We start from the raw sequence: 22868 nt of genomic DNA, 5'->3' as shown, positions 1-22868 counted from the left end.
GAAGAGCTTCTTCCCTGAGGCTGTGACCCTGCTGAACCTCACATCACAGCACTAAGCAGTATTGCACCCATATTGTACTGTCTCAGTACTTTTATATTTGTGTGCTTAGCACTTACTTTTTATTCGCAATTATTTTGTAAATAACACTATTCTTTGCATTTCTGGTTAGATGCTAACTCCATTTTATTGGCTTTGTATCTGTACTCGGCACAATGACAATAAAGTTGAATCTAATCTAATCTATGGTAAGTAATGGAGGAAAGGGATTGCTCTGTGGGGAGCTGGTTTGCATGATCTCCTGTGTCATAGTGAATGTGTTAAATTGAATGCTATAAGAATGTAGCACCTACAGTTAATGTCTGAAGTTCACTTTATCCATTGTTAGTTACCTTAATGATTTTTATTAGAATAAACGTGTAAAAATAACCTTTGGTTTTAACTGCAAGAACAAGGAACATTATGGAATAATGATGTACAACAAAAATCGCCTTATCAAATCCTATGAGAAAGTTGGATGCCAGATAAAGGTAAGGATATAATACTTGTACATTTTGGAATAATCTCTTTTTCTTGATTACTGAAATTACATTTTAAATTTATTAAGATACTTTTCTCAGTTGCATGGAAACAGAGAATACTGAAAATATATTGCAGGTCAGGCAGTACTTGTACAGAAAGATGCATTGTTTACATTTCAGTTGGCTGATCTCTCATCAGAACTAGGAAGAGTTAGAAATCTAGGGTTTTTAAGTTGCAGAAAGGAGAGGAGAATGAGTAAATAAGAAGATACCTTTGATGGGACTGGGAGAGATCAGAAGAGATGGAATGATGAAAACGTTGTGTTGGCTAGGAAAGGATGCTGAAGAGTTGTTAGTGATAACTGGTATGCTTTGGAAGCAATATAAACAGAAGAACAAGTAAGAAAAAAAGTGCTAGGACTGAGAGGTACAAAATATGATAGTTGCTAAAATTTGAAAGGAATGAAAATACTGGAAAAACAAACCAGTCAGGCAGTTTCTCTGGTGAGAGGAAAAATTTGTTTGATTCCCCTTTTATCGGAATTAACTGGTTCTGATATAAACTGGAAAAACTGGCCATCTGAAATTCTTGAATTCATATTGTGTTATATAAGTTGGGTTAATGTTTTAAAATTCTGCCACAGTTGGTTTTCACAATAAGTAAGCCAAGTTGGAATATTCAATTTTGAAGCCTAATCTTACTACATACAATGCATCTGATTTTTTTTCTTAAACTTGAAGTATTTTGATTGTTTGAAACAGTGCAGCCACTGCTGTGATGAAGCCGGTCAACACTAGACAAGAATTGAATCTCTAATTCTGCTACATCCTATTTCAAATATCAGACTGGTTTCAATTAAACAGTCTGCATACTTTCAAATCTATTTCCTAAAGAATAGAGGAGAAAAGAATTAAAAAGGATGTGTTTAATGGGGCTACCTAGATTAAGGGATATCTAATTTTTTAAACCTTGACTTTGAATTTTAATTTTCTCAACCATTAAATTTTGTTAGAATTGCACGGTATTCCCTTTTAATAGGCTATTTTAATATAAAAGCTAGTTTACCTTTTTAGAGTGAGTAGTCCATGTGAAGTACTGTATATGTGCTCTCTTGTAACAGACTTGTCATTTGGATTGTCTTTTTTACTTCCAGTCAACCACCAGAGGATGTGGAATTGGCGTAATTGGAATTATTGAGTGTAATTTTCTCAAACCAGCACATAATAAGCAAGATTTTGAATACACCAAAGAATACAGGTAAGTCCAGAAAAACACAAATACATGAATGCCAGAAATAAATGAATAAAGGGGCCATTGGCTTTGATAATATGAACTAAAGAACAGGCTCTTGACTCAGTAGATTAAAGTCTTGCCTGAAGCACACTTTTGGAAAGGAGCAGTAATCTGGTGCACAGGTTTAAAATCTGAAACCAGATCTCTTAGTACATCAGCATTTAATTAATACTTTTCTGTTTTTCCTATCCAACTTTGGTAATGCTATATCTGCTGTATTTTAACCTGCTTGCTCAACTTGTTAAAATACCCTTGAAGCTTCTTTGCAGCTCACAATCCCACCTAGTTCACTGCCAAAACATTGATTTATATTAACAATATCTGGGGCCTGTGCACTTCTTTTCTGCAGTATTCCGGATGCCCAGTCACCACCTGTCACCCATTAAAAATAAGATCCATTTATTCATACTGTCTGCATACAACCTTGTTAACCAATTTGCAGTCTGTATAAGCATGTCTCTCTCAATCCCATGTGCTTTAATTTTGCATACTAATTTCTGATCTGGGACTTTAATCAAAGTCTTTCTGAAAGTCTAGTACAGAAATCTCTTCTGGTTCTTCCATATCTATCTATTTTACCAGTTACATCCTCAAAGAAACAGGTATGTCAAACATGATTTCCATTTTATAAATCAATGTTGAATTTGTCTGCATCATAATTTCAATCCTTTATAATATTTTCTCTATCACTGATGTGAGGGTAGCATGTTTCTACTTTCTGGTTTCTCTTCTTTAAATAATGGTAGTGCATTTGCCAGTCTTCAATCAGCTAGAATCATTCCCTAATCTAAAGAATTCTACTATAACCATTATTTCCATGACTATTTCCTTTGGTACTAAAGGGATTATAAGACCTTGGGAGTTTATTAGCTTTCAGTCCCATTAAATTCTGTAGAATCATTTTTAGAGGTATACTTGTTTTCTTTAATTACCTCTTTTTGTTAGATGCTTTATTCTTTACCTTTTATGTGATGTTATTTGTATTACTTTCTATGAAGAGAGAACCAAAGTATTTCTTTAATTGCTCTGCCATTTCTTTGTTTTCCATCATAAATTCTCCAATTTCTGATTTGTCTTCCTTTTACATTCTTGAAGAAAATTATATTTTCCTGACAAGTTTGCTGTGATATTTTATTTTTACTGAATTCTAAACTGCTTCCAATCCTCGGGCTTGCTACTTTTGTTCTGGCAACTTACCATGAGTCCTCTCTGTAAATCCTTAATTTCTTTTGATGGTTGTTTCTCCTTTTGTGCTTTTGCACCAGAAAGAAATTAATAACTGATGAAGTTCCTGTATTTGTTCCTTTAATGTTAGCCATTGCCTGTCCATCGCCATGCCTTTCAGTGAGGCTCCCTATCTATCAGAATCAACTCACTGCTCATGCTTTTTGAGTTTCCTTTGTTTAAGTTTAGTTTTGGGTGAAAATACGTAATCTTACATTTTAATGAGCAATATTTCGTGTTATAGTCACTCTTTCCTAAAGGACCCTGTCAATAATATTAGTAACAAACCCCTTTATTACACTGTATTCAATCCAAGATATCTTAGTGTCTCACACACAAAATGCTGGAGGAACTCAGCAGGTCAGGGTCTTGGCCCTAAACCTCAACTATTTCCCTCCGTAAAAGCTGACTGATGTGCTGAGTTTCACCAGCATTTTGTTTGTGTTGCTCAACATTTGTAGCATCTGCAAAATGTCTTGAGTCTCTGGCTTGGTGCGTAGTTGGCCTCTCAACATATTAGTCTTAAAAGACATCTCATACGTACTCTGGGAATTCATCCTCCGAAATACTGTGGTGGTCTATGCATGTAAATTTATCCACACTTATTGTAGTTTCCTTGTTACATGAGTTTCTAATGCACACTTAACATTTAACTGATTTTATTTGTCAAAGTTACTGAAAAAATAAAAGTAGGAATTCTGCTGACCTGACATTTAACAGACTTAACTGTATTTAGGAGGATAAGATGCAGAAGGGAATGTTGAACAGATATTTTACTGACAGAAGAGCAGAATGGTCTGCCAGAAGTTGTTAGTAAGATCTGTTTTTGTTTTCTTTTTTCCCAAAATGATTTGGACCAGTGCATAAGTAGGATAATTTAAATGTTTAAAAACAGTGCAAGTCATGCAAGTATGGTGAATTATAATTGTAAATAGAATTGGTTTATAATTGTCACACTACCAAGATACAAGGAAAAGCTTGTCTTGCATACTGTTTGTACAGATCAATTCATTACACAGTGCATTGAGGTAATACAAGGTAAATCAATAACAGAATGTAGAATTAAGTCGAACAGCTGCAGAGGAAGTGCAGTGCAGGTAGACAGTAAGGTGCAAGATCCTAACATATTTTCTCATTACTACCATTGGGAAGGTGGTATAGGAACATGAAGACCTATGCTTGGCATTTAAGGGTCAGCTTCTTCCCTCTGCCATCAGATTTCGGAATGACCATGAACCCATGACTATACCTCATTATTCCTCTTTTGCACTATATTTATTTTTTGTTACTTATGTTAATTTTTATGTCTTACACTGTATTGCGGCCACAAAACAACAAATTCCAGGGCATATATCAGTGATGATAAACCCAATTCTGATTCTGTTTCTCAGCTCTGGAACACAAGATTCAGTAGTGAGGTCAGGGCAGAATGAGATCAGAAGGGCATCTTTGGTATATTTTGAACTTCTGCCTGGCAGTGCACAAACTCAGTAGTCTGGAACATGCTGTCAAATGCACCTTATCTAATTGCTTTTTTTCCCTCTCTCGATATACTAGCCTGCAATCAAAACTTTTTTTGGTTTCTGTTTTCTTGTTCAATATTTTTATTAAAATTATATGAATTAGATAAATATAAATACAAAATTCATAAGGATACAAATAAGTAATATGAATTACATTACACTTAAATCACAGTAATATGATAACAGTATCCCATATTCCAAATCAATTATGCAGGAAAAAAAGATTGAATTATGAAATGAAATAAAATAAAATAATTGTATTTCATTTTTAAAAAATCTACCATTACCAAAATGAGCTGGTTGGTTTAAAAAAATGAAAAAAAAGAAATACTTTACCGTATAATATTATAATAATAATAATGGCTCAGATCCATTCTTTAATAACAGTTCAAAGATTATGAAAATAAATCAGAAAGGGTCCCCATAACGTTAGAAAATCATGCTTAGAATTAGAAATCTGTCACGTGATCAGCAACAATGAATATATAATTGAGTCAGGTTTTAAAAACAAACATCAACATTTATTAAACTCTGCTCAACAATAGCGAAAAGTATTCAAATGACTAACTTAACCGGAAGTTAACTGCTATACAGCAACTCTGGAACAGTTCTTAAAGTGGTAAATTTGAACACAGTCTTAAAATGGTAAATTTTGAAGTCCAAGTGATTTACACAATCAATAAGGAGATACTTCTCTGGAAATGGATTTCTTCGAAGACGTGATGTTACAGCTGATCCCATCCAAAGGATTCACAAAGGAAATAAAATGGCTTAAAGGAGCTGACCTTTTCCCTGGAGTGTGAACATTGCACAAACCTTCCTGATCTTACAGGGGTTATCTCAGATGCAGGTCACTATTTCTGAACGAAGATTCAATAAGGTCGATCCTGTATTAAACCGCCGAACGACACCAACTTTACTCAATCCTTCAGGTTCCCGTACTTTAGTAAGGTCTTCACTCTCCAATACTAGACTTACAATAGAAAGTAAAACTCCACTTTAAAATGAAACTGCGTCATGAGATGAATACACAGCATAACGGAGTAACTCACCAATTAAACAAGGAATCAACTGCGTAACAACAGGGGTTTCCTGTTATATACCTGTCGAGAACATGTCACGTGACCTCACACTGGCGGCAAAATTACATCACTCCACCATCACAAGACCATTATATCATGCTCACAAGATACTCAACTACATCTTGGTCATAAGACAGTCACAAGATACCCATGAGGTATGTAACACCTCCCTCCAAAAAGGGAAAATTTTGGTCATTTATGAGCAAACTTTTAACAACTAACTATTTACAAAATAAATACGAATGTATAAAATCTACAACATACATAATATACACAGTATTATCATACAGCACCTTACAAACTAATGTACAGTAGGAGTGTTCCAAATGTTAAAATACCACTTCATAAAAAAAATTACATTATGCATTCAACATCTAGATAGACAGTCATCAATCACATTATCTTTACTCTTAATATGAGTTATCAAAATACTATACTCCTATAACATCAAACTTTGTTGCTGAATTGGAGTTTGATTTATATTCTTAACTATTTTCCTTAACCAAGCTTGGACCTACAACATAACCAAGGTAAGTCACAGTGGCATGACCAAATTCACTTTTAGCTAAGTTAATAGGTAAGTTAGCTTTTGAAAGCCTTTCAAATAGTTTCTCCACTGCAGTAATATGTGCTTCCCAAGTATTATTTCCTGTAACTAAATCATCAGTATAGGCATCTGTATCTTTTAACCCATGAATCACAGAATTAATCAACTGCTGGAAGGTACCTGGGGCATCCTTCATCCCAAAGAGAAGAATATTATATACATATAACCCAGATGGGGTTACAAATACAGAAATCTCTCTACCTCTATCTGTCAATGGAACACACCAATAACCTTTTAACAAATCAATCTTTGTAAGGAACTTGGCTTTTTCCACTTTATCCACACAGTCATCCACTCTAGGGATTGGATATACATCAGTTTTTGTCACAGCATTCACCTTCCTGTAATCAGTGCAAAACCGAATACTATTGTCTGGCTTAGGCACCGTAACACACGGTGAACTCCAATTCGAATTAGAAAATCTAATAATACTCTTCTCCAACATATTTCTTGTTCAGCAAATTCACATTTTTCCATGTTCATCCGATATGGATTATGGTTTATGGGTTTGGCATGTCCAAAATCTACTACATCATGTGAAGCTACTGTGGTTCTTTTAGGAATGTCTGGAAATAAATCCCTATATGTAAAAATTAACTGCTTCATCTGCTGCTTCTTCTCTGGCTGTAAATGAGCTAATTTCTCATCAATATTTTCCAGAATTGTTGAGTTTGGTAACCTGGCAGAAATAATGTTGAAATGAGTTTCAGATGAATCATCCATTAAGTTCTTAGTGGGATCAGTCTCATTATTATTGACCACAACAGTCATAGTAGCAGACTATGTTTCTCATAATATGGTTCTATCATATTTATATGACAATGTTTTGTTGGCCTTCTTCAATCTGGTGTTTTTAATCACATAATCCACATCATTAACTTTAGATATAACCTCATAAAGACCATGAAATTTAGCTTGTAAAGAGTTCGTTTGCAGTGGGAAAAGAACCAACACCTTACCTCCAGGCTGAAATGACCTGATTCTAGCTTCCTTATGACAAGTTTTCCTTTTCTCCTGAGCCGATTTTAAATTTTCCCCAGCTAAGCTACAAGCTTTATGCAATCTTTTCTTAAATTTTAAAACATAATCCAGCAAATTAGTATGTACCTCTTTATTAATCCACTGTTCTTTTAACAAGACCAAAGGTCCTCTAACTCTATGGACAAACACAAGTTCAAAAGGACTAAAACCTAGGGATTCCTGCACTGACTCCCGTACTGCAAATAGAAGTAAATGTACGCCCTCATCCCAATTATTTTCATTTTTCACACAATATGTCCTAATCATATTTTTGCGGCTAGGATGGAACCTCTCCAAGGCTCCTTGTGATTCTGGATGGTATGCAGACAAGGTAATCTGTTTTGCTCCCAGTTTATAAATTATCTGCTGGAACAATCCAGACATAAAATTACTACCTTGATCAGATTGTATTTCCTTAGGCGACCCAAAGTAAGTGAAGAATTTTATAAGAGCCTTTATTACAGTTTTAGCCGTTGTATTCCTAAGTGGTATTGTCTCTGGAAACCTAGACGCTGTGCACATGATGGTCAGCAAATATTGATGGCCAGTTTTGGTTTTTGGCAGTGGGCCTACACAATTGATAATAATTTTGGAAAACGGTTCACCAAATGCGGGAATAGGTTGCAGTGGGGCCACTGGAGTAACTTGATTAGGTTTACCCACAATTTGACAAGTTTGACACGTTCTACAAAATGTCACCACATCTTTTCTTAAACTAGGTCAGTAAAAATGTTTAAAAACCCTGTTCACAGTTTTCTTCACACGTTGTTGGCCACCCAAGGGCATACTATGAGCCACAGTTAAAATCTCATTTTGATAAATTTTAGGAACTACTACCTGGTGAAGAACCTTCCATTCCTCACTTGCAGGAATTGTAGGTGATCTCCACTTCCTCATTAATACTTCCTTCTCAAAATAATATCCTGCTGGCACCTTCTCAATTTCACTATCTGGAAGAGCTTGTTCCTTTAATTTGATAATCTCAGGGTCTCTGCTCTGCTATCATCTCCTTCTGAGAAAGAGAAATCTTCATGGTCAGACTTGCTGCAAGAATCTTGATCAAACAATGAAGGTAAGAAAGTTTCTGACACATCCTCAAAATTTGAATCCTGAGTTGAACAGTCATGGGTAACAGACCCATCCTACTCATCACTCTTTTTAGCCATAGCTCGGGTTACAACACAGGAGGAATCCTTGTTAGAATCCATCTTTGGTTCCTCAGAAATGGGCCTTATTCTCAAATGCACTTCAGGAAAAACTTGTCCATCTGCTAGGTCATTTCCTAACAATAGAGAAACATTGATGGGTAAACTGGGTTGTAGTCCTATTTTAACAAGTCCTGTAACTAACCCTGACCTTAAATTTACTTTATGCAAATGTACAGGCATAAGGGCACTCCCAACCCCGCATATATAGTTTACCTCACCGATGTCAGACTCAGCACTAAACTTTAGAACACTGTCTAACGTAAGTGACTGAGAAGCTCCAGTATCCCTAAGGATTTCTATTGGCACTGGAGTGGATCCCTCTTTCAAGGATACAAATCCTTCAGTTATAAAATGATCATATCCCCTCTTAACTTGGCCAGACTCTGACAAAGCTTCATTTGTATTTTTCGAACCCTGTGGATTTACAGGTGTTTCAATATGTTGCACACAAGCATTTGGGGCTGTCTCCTTCTCCTTCTTCAATCGGAAACAGTTAGCTATTACGTGACCAGGTTTCTTACAATAATTACAAATAGGACCAAAATGTCTTTCCTTCATATGTTTCCCTTTCTCCTTACCTTTCTCACTAACTTCTGATTTAATTTCTGGTGTACCTTGACTCTCTGTGCTATTTTTCCTTTTAAAAGTTCTACCTGGAGGATATTTACTCTTGTGGATTAAAGCATTCTCATCATCTAATTTAGCAGACTCTTGCAATGTAGCAGTGCCCCTCTCATTTAAGTATGTCCTTACTTCAACATGGATGCTCCTTTTAAATTCCTTCATTAAAATCAACTCTTTATATTTATTATACTCCCCATTCACATTTTTAGAGGAAACCCATCGCTCAAAACACACGGATTTATCATAAGCAAATTCCACGTAAGTTTTTTCCACGGATTTCTTCAGATTTCTGAGTCTTTCTCTATAAGCTTCTGGAACCAGTTCATACGCTTTCAGTATATGCTGCTTCACAATATCATAATCAAGTGCTTGCTCAGCAGTTAAGGCTGTGTAAACTTCTTGTGCCTTACCTTTAATTACACTTTGTAACATCACTGGCCATTTCTCTTTCGGCCACTCTGAATTCAGAGCTACACTTTCAAAATGTTGGAAATATGTTCTGTTTCGTTAAATGGAGGAGCCAGTATAATTTCCTGACTAGCAACAAACTGTTTCCTAGAACCAGAGGACTGATTCTTCATCTTTAATTTCTCCATAGTTAGCTCAAATTCCCCCTTTTATCTGCTTCTCTTACTGCGAATTCCTTCTGTTTATCTGCTTCTAACCGACTTCGTTCCAAATCAGCTTCTAATTGCTTTAACTTTATTTGTTCGATATGTAATTGCATCTCTAGATTACTTTTGGAAACATATCTAACACTTCTTCATCAAAATCACCCGAATTTATATAATATTCCACTATTTTCCTCTGAATTACCAGCTTTGTTGTAACCTTTGATATTCCTTTAAGATCCAACCTTCTAGCAATCTCGGATAAATCATCCTTTTTCGGCTTAGCTAATAACTCCGGGTCTGGCGATGCCATAAATTTGTCAATAATCATTGCTGCCGAATCCCACCCACAGACCAATGAAACAAAAGAATCGGGTATTTCCCTTTTCCAAATCAGATTGATAATTAAACAAGCACTTAAGCTCAAAATCGGAACGGTCCAGAGGAGCCCCCAAATTTGTCACGTGTCCAGCACAATGAATATATAATCAAGTCAGGTTTTAAAAACAAACAAACACTTATTAAACTCTGCTCAACAATAGCGAAAAGTATTCAAACTACTAACTTAACCGGAAGTTAACTGCTATAGGCAACTCTGGAACAGTTCTTAAAGTGGTAAATTCAAACAGACTCAAAATGGTAAATTCGGAAGTCCAAGTGATTTACACAGTCACTAAGGAGAGAGTTCTCTGGAAATGGATTTCTTCGAAGACGTGATATTACTGCTGATCCCGTCCAAAGGATTCACGATGAAGGAAATAAAACGGCTTAAAGGAACTGACCTTTTCCCTGGAGTGTGAACACCGCATAAACTTTCCTGATCTTACAGGGGTTATCTCAGATGCAGATCACTATTTCTGAACGAAGATTCAATAAGGTCGATCCTGTATTAAACCACCGAACGACACCAACTTTACTCAATCCTTCAGGTACCCGAGCGGAGAGAGATCAATAAAGTAATTTAATCCAATGAATAAAATTAGGTCCAAAATTAAATTTTTCTAAAGATATAAATAGATAATTCCATTCAACTCTGTCAAAGGCCTTCTTCTCATTCAAAGATATCACACATTCCGATATTTCCTTGGATGGAGAATGCATAACATTTAACAAACGCCGTATGTTAAAATGGGAATAATGATTTTTAATAAATCCTGTCTGATCATCTGAAACTATAGAAGATATAATATTTTCAAGTCTGCGAGCCAACACTTTAGATAAAATTTTAGTATCAAAATTGAGTAAAGAGATAGGTCTATACGAAGAACATTCAGTAGGATTCTTATTCTTTTTGAGAATAAGTGAAATGGAAGCTTCGTAAAAAGACTGCAGTAATCTTCCTACCTTAAAGGAATCTATAAGAGTAGAACATAAGTGTGGTATAAACAAGGAGGAAGAAGCCTTTTAAACTAACCGGAGAATCCATCGGGTCCTGGGGATTTCCCAGAATGCAATACTCGAATAGCCTGAGCAGTTTCCTCCTGGGAAATGGATTGATCCAATTGCCTACGATCATCTATTGAAAGATTAGGAATATTTAATTGATTGAAAAAGTTATTCATTGCAATATTATCCTTAACAGAGTCAGAACTATACAATTTGGAATAAAATTCCCTAAAAGTATCATTAATTTCAAAGTGGTCTGTTGTCATGTCCCCATTAATTTTACGTATTTCTTTAATTTGCCGCTTGGCTATAAATGGCTTCAGTTGATTAGCCAGTAGCTTACCAGTTTTATCTCTGTAATTATAAAATTGACTTCTATCTTTTAAAAGCTGGCTTTCAATTAAATACGTTAAAAGAAGATCATATTTAGTTTTGGTTTCAGTACGTCTCTTATATGTTTCAGGATTGGCTACCAAAGCATATTTATGGTCCAGTTGTTTTAACTGATTAGCTAGTTCGTTTCTCTCTTTGTTAACTTTTTAAATGACATTTGCAGCATAAGAGATAATTTGACCCTGGATAAATGCTTTAAAAGTATCCCATATAATAAGACTAGATGTCTCTTCCAATGTATTTTCTTCATAAAAAAGCATTATTTTATTCTCAATAAATTTTAAAAAGTCCCCATCTGATAACAGAGTTAAATTAAATCCCCAAAATCTACTCATAGGGATAGGACCAGGGAGATTTAAAGATGGAAGTACAGGAGAGTGCTCAGAAATAGCAATCTATTTATATTCGATCAATCGAACCAATGGAATCATTTGACTGTCAATAAAAAATAGTCAATCCTGGTATAAGAATGATGGACATGAGAGAAAAAAGAAAACTCCCTGTCCGTTGGATGAAGAAAACAACAAGGATCCAACTATACCACATTTAGTTAGAAAGGATTGGATAAACAAAGCTGATTTATTAAGTGTGGCTGGTTTGACAGATGAGCGATCTGATACTGGATCCAACCAGCTGTTAAAATCTCCTCCCATCACAAGAGAGTAAGTACACAAATCTGGCAAAAACGAAAATAGACGTTCAAAAAATCCTGGATCATCTATGTTGGGGGCATATACATTAGCAAAAACAATCAATTTACTGTCTAAACTCCCTGATACAATAACAAATCGATCATTAGGATCGGAAGCAACTTTATGTTGAACAAAGGAAACTGTATTATCTACAAAAGTTGAAACTCCATGTGATTTTGCATTAAACAAAGAATGGAATTTCATACCCTTCCACCGAGTAAAAAAAATGTAAGCTATCCCTACTGCGTATGTGCGTTTCTTGTAAGAAAATAATGGGTGCTTTTAATTTTTTAATATAAGCAAACAGTTTGTTCTACTTAATGGGGTGGTTCAGCCCGTTCACATTCAAACTAAAGTTAATATTTTGAACTATTTTGAATACAAATCATCATGTAACTAAAAGATCTGGCCATAAGTTATTAAAACTAGAAAGCAAACCATAAGATAAGGTAGTCAAACAGGCAATCTTATAATCAACCCAGCACAGCTCCCAGAAAGAAATAGGCCCCAGCCCCTCCCCCACCCAAAGCCAGAAAGCTGAGCAATAGATAGTCAGCTAGCTAAGAACTAAGTTCCCTCCCCAAAAAATCCTGTTGACAGAAACTCCGGTCCTACAAGGTCAAATATGGCCCTCCCAAGACACAACTTAGAAAGAAAAATAACTCAATATTCAAAAATATAAAAGGATCAGTTTAAACAAATTCAAAGAAAGCTATATTAAAATAAAGCCTCAAAAAGGGATATAATAAAAAGTATCAAAAAAAAACAAAAGACAATATATGAACAGCCAAAACGTAAGCTTATTGAAACATTATTTCAAATTCATATTAACAGAGGGAAAAATTGATTAAATAAGAAATATAACAGTTTTAGACTTCATCCTTCAAAAACTCTTTTGCGTCTTCAGCCGACTTCATTCTTTTTCACAATCTGTTCTTAAAAACAATACTCAGACAGGCGTGGAACCGAAGGGATGGTTTACATCCTTTACTATACAGTTCCGACATAACTTCTTTATATTTCATACGATCAGCCATAACTTCAGGCAAACAAACTTCCACAAATCTGACCTTGTAACCATGGAAAGCGATCATTCGTTGTCATTGGGTATGGTGAATTAAAAGGTCCTTAATACGAAATTCATGAAAACTTATAATGACCGACCTGGGTCTTGATGCCGACGACAATGGCTTCAAAGTCGGCAAACGATATGCTCGACTGAGCTTCGACTCAGAAGTGCATAGAACAGGGAATAGCTGTTTCAGTAAGTTTGCAAAGAACTTTGTAGGGTCAGCGCCTTTGATTGATTCTTCAAGACCCAGAATTTGCAAGTTATTTCTCCTGTTTCTATTGTCGAGACTGATCATCCTTTTCATCATTTTTTCATTGGATAAGGATAACTCTGCAGAGTTTAAATTTATCTTCAAGATCCTCTTCAAGTGTCATCACCTTTGCAGTATTTTCCTGAATTCGGTTCTCATGCTCAGTTAAAGTTTGTTGGATTGTATCCAATTTACTATTAAGTCATTGAAACTCCTCGGAAAATTCCGATTTTTGCCGTTTAAGGACATCACTGATTGAATCCAAAATGACTGGGGATTTATCTTCTATTTCTCTTTCTTTTGCAGAAGCTTTTGTTCTTTTCCCAGCTATAGTAGAGCAGTATTAAAGTATTATAATAAGGTTTCAAAAAAAAACTGGTAGGAGACAGTAAAGTGAATAGGGTAGGAGCAATCTAAAATGACGTTACTCCATCAGCTGCCAACAGGGCTCTGTGATTTCTGTTTTCTACATGTGTAGTTTTTTTTTTGCTTTTTGATTGTGGCTTTTATTTTACTTCAGTGAAGTGTAAACTGTGATTAAGGCTTTTAAAATAATGAAAGCATTAGAATATTTAAGTTGGATTGCCCTATGTGAGTTAGATAGAATATAAAAGCTACTAAGCTAATAACTAGCTTAAGATGTTAGAAGTATTTTCTTTTAACATATACTCATTAAAATTTAAGACATTACCCTCTAAGGCAGATATTCAAAGGAAACTGGAAAAAACTTGAGGAAGCACGTGGTGGTAAATAATGAAGTATAGCTTAAGAAACTGACCACAGCAATGATACACTGTTTTGTTCTGTGATAAGACTTTGCACAATGGTATTTAAAACAATAAACCTCCACATCTGACACTAAAAAAATTGTAATTAATGTTCTCTCTGGTTCCAAAAGTAACCATTGCAATGGTTACAGTCGGAACTTAAAAGGTAAAAAATTTGTCAAATTTTAAAGTACATTTGGTTAAAATGTTTAAACTATCTGATAATACATTTTGTTTTGCAATGTCCATAGTGTAATCAAGAATTATAGTATATGTTTGCAATGTAGTACTTGGCTGTTTCATTGTACCCAAATCTATTTTCAACTCTTGGAATTTTGAAGTACCGCAGTGGAGAGTGCGCAATGTGTTTGCAACTGTGAAAATTTTCTTAAGCTCAACTAGGCTCATTTGCTGCAGTTTTTAAATTATTATAGGATAAAATTCCACCATTCATCTTCCCTAGTACAGTGTGAAACTAAATGGATGTTTTAACTGATTTTTTTTAACTCAAAAATTTGAAGTGTTTCATATGAAAGAAATTAAGAAGTGTTTCACATCAATAATATGAAGATGTATTCCTTCATAGGTAGCAGTGAAGATATCATAATTCAAATTGAGATTAATGGCACAACAGCTTAATGCTTTTCAGTATCCTGTACATGTTTTTTTTACTGTAATTGTTAAACATTTTCCTTTATTATTTATGAGCTGTAATGTATGTGACTAATGGCATCTCAGAGGTGCTTAGAGGTGCATTAAGCAAGGGATTTGAAGAACAAAGCTATACCAGCCTCCTGGCACAATTCTGCTATTTTAATTTTCCAAACTTAGAATTAATATAATTGAATTCCACAACAACTCAACTTGATGATAAAATGAACTGCTACTAGTGTTAGATGAGAGTAAATTGTGTAAGTTATCTTCTGTCACCAATTTTGCCAAGGAGTCTGTAACTTTCCAGTATCTTGTAGTTGTGTAGTTAGACCTTGATAGGTTCATTATTCACTATTATCAAATTTCATGCCTAAGGTTAATATAAGAACTAAAACTGTTGGACAAATGTAGTCCTTAAGAAAAAATCAATGCATTGCCAATTGGGATCTTTTTAATTTTTCATGTGTCCATTATTTGTTCCATTCCTAAACTAGACTCTTTCTGTATTTTTGTCCCCAAATTAAATGTTTATTCATTTGTCCTCTATTTTGAACTGCAATGGAAGAACAGTTCTTTTGGTTCCAAGATTGACAGTACAGTGATTCTCCAGACTAAGGAAAATCATTTTACAATACTCTCTTATTATCTAAAATACATACGTTGTAAATGACTCCTTCCTTATAATTTGTACCATCATTTCTCTGGATTTCAATTAAGTCCCTTACTGAAACTCAGAGATATCATATAATAAGATATTTTCTCATTCAGAGGAATCTCAGGAAGACATGCTTCACAACCTCAAAAATTAAAGGTGTTTTATAATCTTATTTCTATCCAACTCCTCAGTGTGTTTACCTCATGATATTTTCCATTACTGTAGCTGTAATGGTGTATAAATTATAGAGCACTGTTTTTTTAAGGTAATGTTTGTTACTTTTTTAATGTGCAGGAAACGTATAACTTGAAAATGTTGCTTTGGTTTTACCCAGTTTTCCCAATTTCTCTTCTGTCACCTTAAAATAGTAATTTTGGCATCAGAATTATAACAGCAATTTATAAACCTGCTGATTTACACCATGACACATAACAAAAAGTATGCTGAAAGTGTGGTTAATTTTTTTTTTAATTTCCCCATACATTTGACCTTGGTGCTCCCACTTGGGATTCCAGTAGAGTCCCAATGGCTATTTTAATTAACAGTTGGAGTTGTGGTTGTGGGGAAATCTTAAATGACTAATCTATCAGAATTACTTGAGGGTGTATCTTGTGGACTGGATGAGGAAGGATCAATGGATGTAATGCAGTTGGATCTTCAAAAAGCTTTAAACAATGTCCTGTGCAGGAGGCAGTATACAAGATTACGGCATGAGAAATAGTGAATAATATACCAGTGAGTGCTAAGTATCAGTTAACAGCTGGAAAACAAAGAGTACAAATAAAAGGGTCCTTTTCTGTTTGGCAGGCTCTGACTGCAAGGATGGGTGTTTGGGCACCAGCTACTCACAATCCATATCATTGATTTATTTAATTAGATTGATTGTAGTATTTCCACATTTTGGCTGATGGCACAAAACTAAATGGGGATCATAGATAAAGATGCAAGGAGGTTTCAAGGGTATAGGGTCAATTTGAGTTGGGATCAACATGGAATGCAATGTAGAAAAATGTAAGAAAAATGCTACTTTTTTGAATGAGAAAGATTGGGAAGGTTGTTTGGAAAGAGATGTGGATGACCTTGTATGCAAGTCACTGAAAGCTGATATTCAGGTTCTGCAGGCAATTAAGAAGGCAAAAATATTGATAACCTTTATTGTAAGATAAGGAGTTAAGTACAGAAGTGAAAATTCTTACCATAGTTGCATGGGTCTAACAAGATCATGTATGGGGTATTGCACGCACTTCTGGTCTTACCAAGAATGCACGTACCAACTGTAAATGGAGTGCAGTAATGATTCATCAGACTAGTTTCTGGCATGGCAGGTGTGGAGAGTAAGAGGTAGGAGTGGAGATAGGAGAGGTCGAATGTGGTAGGGTTTTGTTTGCTGAAAACAGTGTGAAGTTACCTCACCAAAGCATACAACTTCAAAATGTGCGGCAGCATAGGTATGGGGGCCGGTGGGGGGGGGGGGTTGGGGGGGGCGGTGGCTGATGATTCTGATGTCTGAGGAGTCCAGAACTAGGAGAAGTAGGATGAGGCCATATAAATTAAAAAGAGGAAAAATTTCTTCCTTTAGCCCAAGGCTTCCCAACCTTTTTTATTCCATAGACCCCTACTATTAACCAAGGGGTATGTGAACCTCAGGTTGGGAACCCCTGCTTTAGACAATGGTAAAGCTTCTACCTCAGAGAGCTATGGAGGCTCAGTAATTAATTTCATACAAAACAGAGATCAACAGATTTCTGGATAGTAGCGTGATAACAAGAAATGCAGAAAGGACAGGAAGTTGCAGTTGCCGTAGAAGATTGGCCAGAATCTTATAGCAGAGTGGGCCTGCTTTTGATATTTGTTGTATTGTTATTAGTGACCCATGATGGTTACTCTCAGGAGGACTCATTCCAAGCCCATGCAGAGCTCCAAAGAGATTACTCTATGTCTTTCATTCCATATCGGATTATCGGCACCCAATTGCCCACTATTGAGAACATCTACCATAAACGCTGCCTGGGCAGGGCGAAAAGCATTATCAGGGATGCATCTCACCCTAACCATGGACTTCTTACTCTCCTCCCATCTGGTAGGCGCTACAGGAGCCTCCGCTCCCGCACCAGCAGGCACAGGAAGAGCTTCTTCCCTGAGGCTGTGACACTGCTGAACCTCTCATCATAGCACTAAGCAGTATTGCATCCGTATTGTACTGTCTCAGTTCTTTTATATTTGTGTGCTGTAGCACTTTTTTATTCGCAGTTATTTTGTAAATAACACTATTCTTTGCATTTCTGGTCAGATGCTAACTGCATTTCATTGGCTTTGTATCTGTACTCAGCACAATGACAATAAAGTTGAATCTAATCTCATATGCCACTCATGGAAGTTACATGAGAGGCTTTAGAGAGTATAGTCAAATTTCTCAGAGTGACTTGAAACAGCCAGAAAATCATCATTATTGTGTTCAGCGCAAGGAAATCTATTTTCTATTAAGTAACATGGTCAAAATGAGCGCTATGCAATTGGATTTTTTTTAAATATTGTGTTGTTGAGCTTTTCGGTTGGTGTTTTGTCCTGGATGCTCTGAATAAGTGGTTTGTTTTAAAAATTTAAACCCCCTGTGGGTATATGTGTGGTTGTTGCACAGGAACTTCAGCAACAAAGGATATCCTATTCTGGCTATTCGCGAATGTTGCCTAGAGCAGATAAAGAAGTTTACCAAGTACTGTTAAAGCTTATCTGTCAAGATAAATTTTAGCAATTCATGTGTTAAGTCAAATGTGGATGTCGTGGAAAATTTATCTGTAGACATTCATGTTTAAAATAGCAGGGTTATAGTGGATACCACCATGTTTGTTACAAATAACCTGTCATGATGCATGAATCTCACTTATTAATTAATATTCAAAAAATCTTACTGTTGCCATATAATTTAAACTAAGAATCCAAGTATAAACATTCAACGATTGATTACGAATGCCTTCAAATTGTTGATTGAGTTGTTCAACTCACCCCTCTGACATATACTTCATGGTGAAATATCCATCTGTTTCAGAAATAAATTCATGCATTAGGCCTTCATTAGTTTATTCCCAAATTAATCTATGCATATGTGAAAAGTCTTGATATATGTTCTGAAGTAACCTATCCTTGCTTCTTTTGGTTTAATCTCAATTAATTTTCTGTTTTAAAATGTATTAAACCTATAATTCTTGTATCTCTTAAGGTCTTCCTTGGGGAAGAACTTGTATGTAAGGCGGAAAAGTCCTTGAAGGGAAATTGCAAAAGAATTGTTTGTCAATTCCTCTCACTTCTATATATTCATTTCTATTTGTATAATAAGCAGGTGGCACTTTTGCTTGCTTTTAACATTAGAGAAACAAAATGCAGTGTTCTCCTCCCAACTTTTTGCAGTCTCACTAAATTTTCTTTACGCTGTGACTCTTGTTCATGCTGTCTCCATTGTTTTGGAGTGTCTCATATTTTCTGGTAAACAGAACTTGTAGTCTGATAAGATTGTTGTTTAAAAAAAATATTTTTGTCTTTCTGGACACGCATTTTCTGCACATAGTTGCTGCTTTGGCTGGTTGTACATCTTTGGTATGGAATCAGTTAAGAATCGGTGGTCTCTTTTAATTTTACCCCTAACAGTTTCAACATCATTTGTGAATTCATGTATTTGTTGCTTTTTCATACATGTTTACAGTATTTGCTCTTGTCTGCTTTCAAGGTTTTTGCTCAGTTAAATATTTTGGAATCTTTGAGCTTTCTCCTTCATTTTCACATTCTTTGCTGGTGTAACTTTAGTTATTGAATGTTTAGATTTATCAGGGTTGGAGTACGATCCTCAGCGTAAATCAATATTTAAATTAAAGAGAATAACTGAAGTGTGAGCTTAGTTCAAGGATATTTCTTGGCAGGAGAACTTACCCCATGAGAAATTTCCCTTGGTGACCGCATGTGCAAATGTATCCAGCAGTAGTTCCTGACTGAGTGGAGTTGTGGATGGATTTGCTGTGGAGTGACCGAGACTAATGCAGGGTCTTCACCTGAAACATGGACTATGCTTTTTCCTCCATAGATACTAAGTTTATTGAAGCGTTGAGTTCAAGAGTCAGGAAACTTGGGTTGTTTTCTCTAGAATGTTGAAGGCTGAGGAGAGATCTGACTGAGAAGAGAAGAGAATGAAAGGCCTAGATGGAGTTGTTGAATCACCAGAGAAGACGAATCCAAGTACCATTAGGAAATAAACAAGCTAGTGGCCTGGTGCAATCAGAATCAGGTTTATATCACCGGCATGTGACGTGACATTTAACTTAGTAGCAGCAGTTCAATGCAATACATAATCTGCCAGGGAAGAGAGAGAGAAAAAAAAATAATAATAAATAAACAAGTTAACCAATTACATATATTGAATAGATTGTTAAAAAATGTGCAAAAACAGAAATACTGTATATTTAAAAAAAAGTGAGATAGTGTCCAAAGCTTCAAAGTCCATTTAGGAATCAGATGTCAGAGGGGGAAAAGCCGTTCCTGAATCGCTGAGTGTGTGCCTTCAGGCTTCTGTATCTCCTACCTGATGATGCCCTGGGTGCTGGAGGTCTTTAGAAATGCATGCTGCCTTTCTGAGACACTGCTTCCTAAAGATGTCCTGGGTACTTTGTAGGCTGGTGCCCAAGATGGAGCTTCCCCCGGGATCAATAAAGTATGACAATGACTAGATTTACAGCCTTCTGCAGCTTCTTTCAGTACTGTGCAAGTAGCCCCTGCATACCAGACAGTGATGCAGCCTGTCAGAATGCTCTCCGCGGTACAACTATAGAAGTTTTTGAGTGTATTTGTTGACATGTCAAATCTCTTCAAACTCTTAATAAAGTATAGCCGCTGTCTTGCCTTCTTTCTGACGACATCAATATCATAACAAGGAACTGAATGCAGTTGGTAAAATTCCAACTTCCCCCAAGCATACTATTGCAACTCTGCACTGTCATCATAGAAAGCATACTTACATTAGCTACTATTGTCTGGTTTGGTGCGACATCCTCTCACAATATACAAAAACCACCATGAACTGTCAGGTCAACAGAAAAAGCAATTGGCCACAGTCCACCATCAGTGCAGGACTTGGATGTATCCAGGACAAAGAATGGGCAGGAAAAATCATTGTGGACACTACCCACCTAGCAAGCTGCTGTTTCCAAAACCTCCCTCTGGAAAATGTTATAGAGCTATTAAGGTTTCAAAGTTTAAAAGGTTTCAAAGGTACATTTAATGTCAGAGAAATGTATACAATATGCATCCTGACAACACACAGATTTCCTCCTGTTTGCAATATACATCCTGAAATGCTTTTTCTTCGCAACCATCCACGAAAACAGAGAGGTGCCCCAAAGAATGAATGACAGTTATATGTTAGAACCTCAAAGGCCCCCCCCCAGCTCGCCCCTCCCACAGGTAAGCAGCAGCAAGCAATGATCCCTCCTCCCCCACCAGCAAATAAAACATTAACACCCCCTCCCCACCAAGCACTGATGCGTGCAGCAATGCATCAATAAAGACACAGACTTGCAATACCCCAAAGACTACTCATTCACTCGGTAATTTGACCTACCACAGGTTCTCTCTCTCCCTAATAAGGGAAAAAGAGGTGTCTCCGTTTCAAAGCGAGAGGGGAGACATAACAAACAGCTCACCGATTTGTGATGTTAAAAGTCCATTGCCTCTCTTTTTCCGAGCTCTGTGCCCAAAGAACTCGGGTCTCTTGGCACGCAGCCAGCTTGCTGCTTTCGATCTTCCGTTTCCCACGACACACCAATTCCCTGCAGAGGCACTGACCACGAGTCTGCCCGCCTCCAGAGCCACGAAATCCTGGAACTCCGAAGGCGAGCTAATCTTCTAGGCCGCGTCCTTGGTATCTCAGCGACTATTCGTGAGACCCCGAGAGTGGGTCCCATTCCCGCAAAGAACTGAAGTCAGTGTGTAACACCAGGTCAGGGTCTTCAAGAGAACCCTGGAAGGGAAAACTACAGATATTAAAGATAGAAATAGAGCTGTTTCCGAAGATGCAAGCAAAGAAGTCGCTGTTGGGCACTATTGGCTCCTTAGCTTTACCCCTCTTTCATCAAAAACATCATGCCATCTTAAAAGTTTCTTCCCCCGGGCAGTTAATCTTATCAACCCCTTCACCCCACTCTATCTATTACCTCAGTCACTGCACTGTAAACACTTCAAACCACTTTTTTATAATGCTATTTACATTGTAAATATATGGTGACAATTGGTATTTATGCACATTTTATTCCATGTTTGTGCTTGAACCTCTAAATTTATATAATTCTTTATAATTGTTGAATGCTGTTTTCTTCACACATCATGCCAACACACCAGAGGGAATTCCTAATATATGTATATGATGAATGTGCAGGGAATGGGTGAGGTATATGGACATTGTATACTTAGGTATTTAAGTGCAAGTTTAATTTGTTCGCCTCCAATTTAAATGTGTATCCCTAAAAATAAATGAACTATGTTTAAACTACTTTATTAACTGGAGGCATCTCCTCCTTGATGGGGGAGGGGGGCCTACTGCTCAAATAGTGGATAATGGCAGCTAATGTCACCACAGAGGATCAAAGTTTTAAAGTATATTTATTATCAAAGTATGTATGTAGTGACCCCTCCCATACCTCCAGGTGCAATTAAAAAAAACAAATCGTGCAAATTGCAACAAAAAAATCGATAAACACAGATTGAAAAACAGAAAATTGAAAAAGTCCAGGCATGTTCAGTTCAACTCGGTGTTCGGTATCTGTAGCCTACCTCAATTCAAAATCCACACAAAGCAACAACAGGAAAAGAGCAACCAGAAACTAGAAATACATCATAATGTGAACTACAGAGGCCAATCCACAAACCCTGTGAAATGTGCCTTGCCCAAAATCCAGAACTCTGGCACCATCCTCCAACAGCATCAGGCGAGAGGGAGATCATTTGAACACAGGAACCTTCCTCAGGGAGCAGCAAGTGAGAGAGAGAGAGTGAGAAAGAGCCAGTCACACACAGATACCTTCCTCTTGCAGTAGTGAGTGAGAGGCTGGTAGATGGTACCGAACACCCGCTCGCCTTTCACACAGATGGTCTACAAGTTTCTGGGAACAGTGATCTAGGACACCCATAATTAATGCTACAAGGGCTGACTTTCTGAGTACACAAATCTTCTAACTGTTGATAGATCAACTATTTGATGTACTAAGTGATAGTATTAGTCTGGCCTGCAGTCTTCATTGAACTAAACTTA

General features: G+C 36.4%; 1 protein-coding gene across 1 annotated transcript in view; it reads left to right on the top strand.

Annotated features, from left to right (window-relative positions):
• The window catches only part of zgc:152774 (uncharacterized protein LOC553526 homolog), a 152191-nt gene that overhangs the window by 68494 nt on the left and 60829 nt on the right, over nucleotides 1-22868 (top strand). The window contains exons 8-9 of the mRNA XM_063060796.1: nucleotides 408-527; nucleotides 1673-1776. Coding sequence (XP_062916866.1) covers nucleotides 408-527; nucleotides 1673-1776 — 224 coding nt within the window. The remainder of the gene's footprint in view (nucleotides 1-407; nucleotides 528-1672; nucleotides 1777-22868) is intronic.

This window comes from Mobula hypostoma, chromosome 10 (genome assembly GCF_963921235.1).
Source record: "Mobula hypostoma chromosome 10, sMobHyp1.1, whole genome shotgun sequence".
In the NCBI taxonomy this organism is placed as follows: domain Eukaryota; kingdom Metazoa; phylum Chordata; class Chondrichthyes; order Myliobatiformes; family Myliobatidae; genus Mobula; species Mobula hypostoma.
The sequence above is the reverse complement of the archived record's forward strand: the minus strand, read 5'-3'. Positions and strand labels throughout refer to the sequence as shown.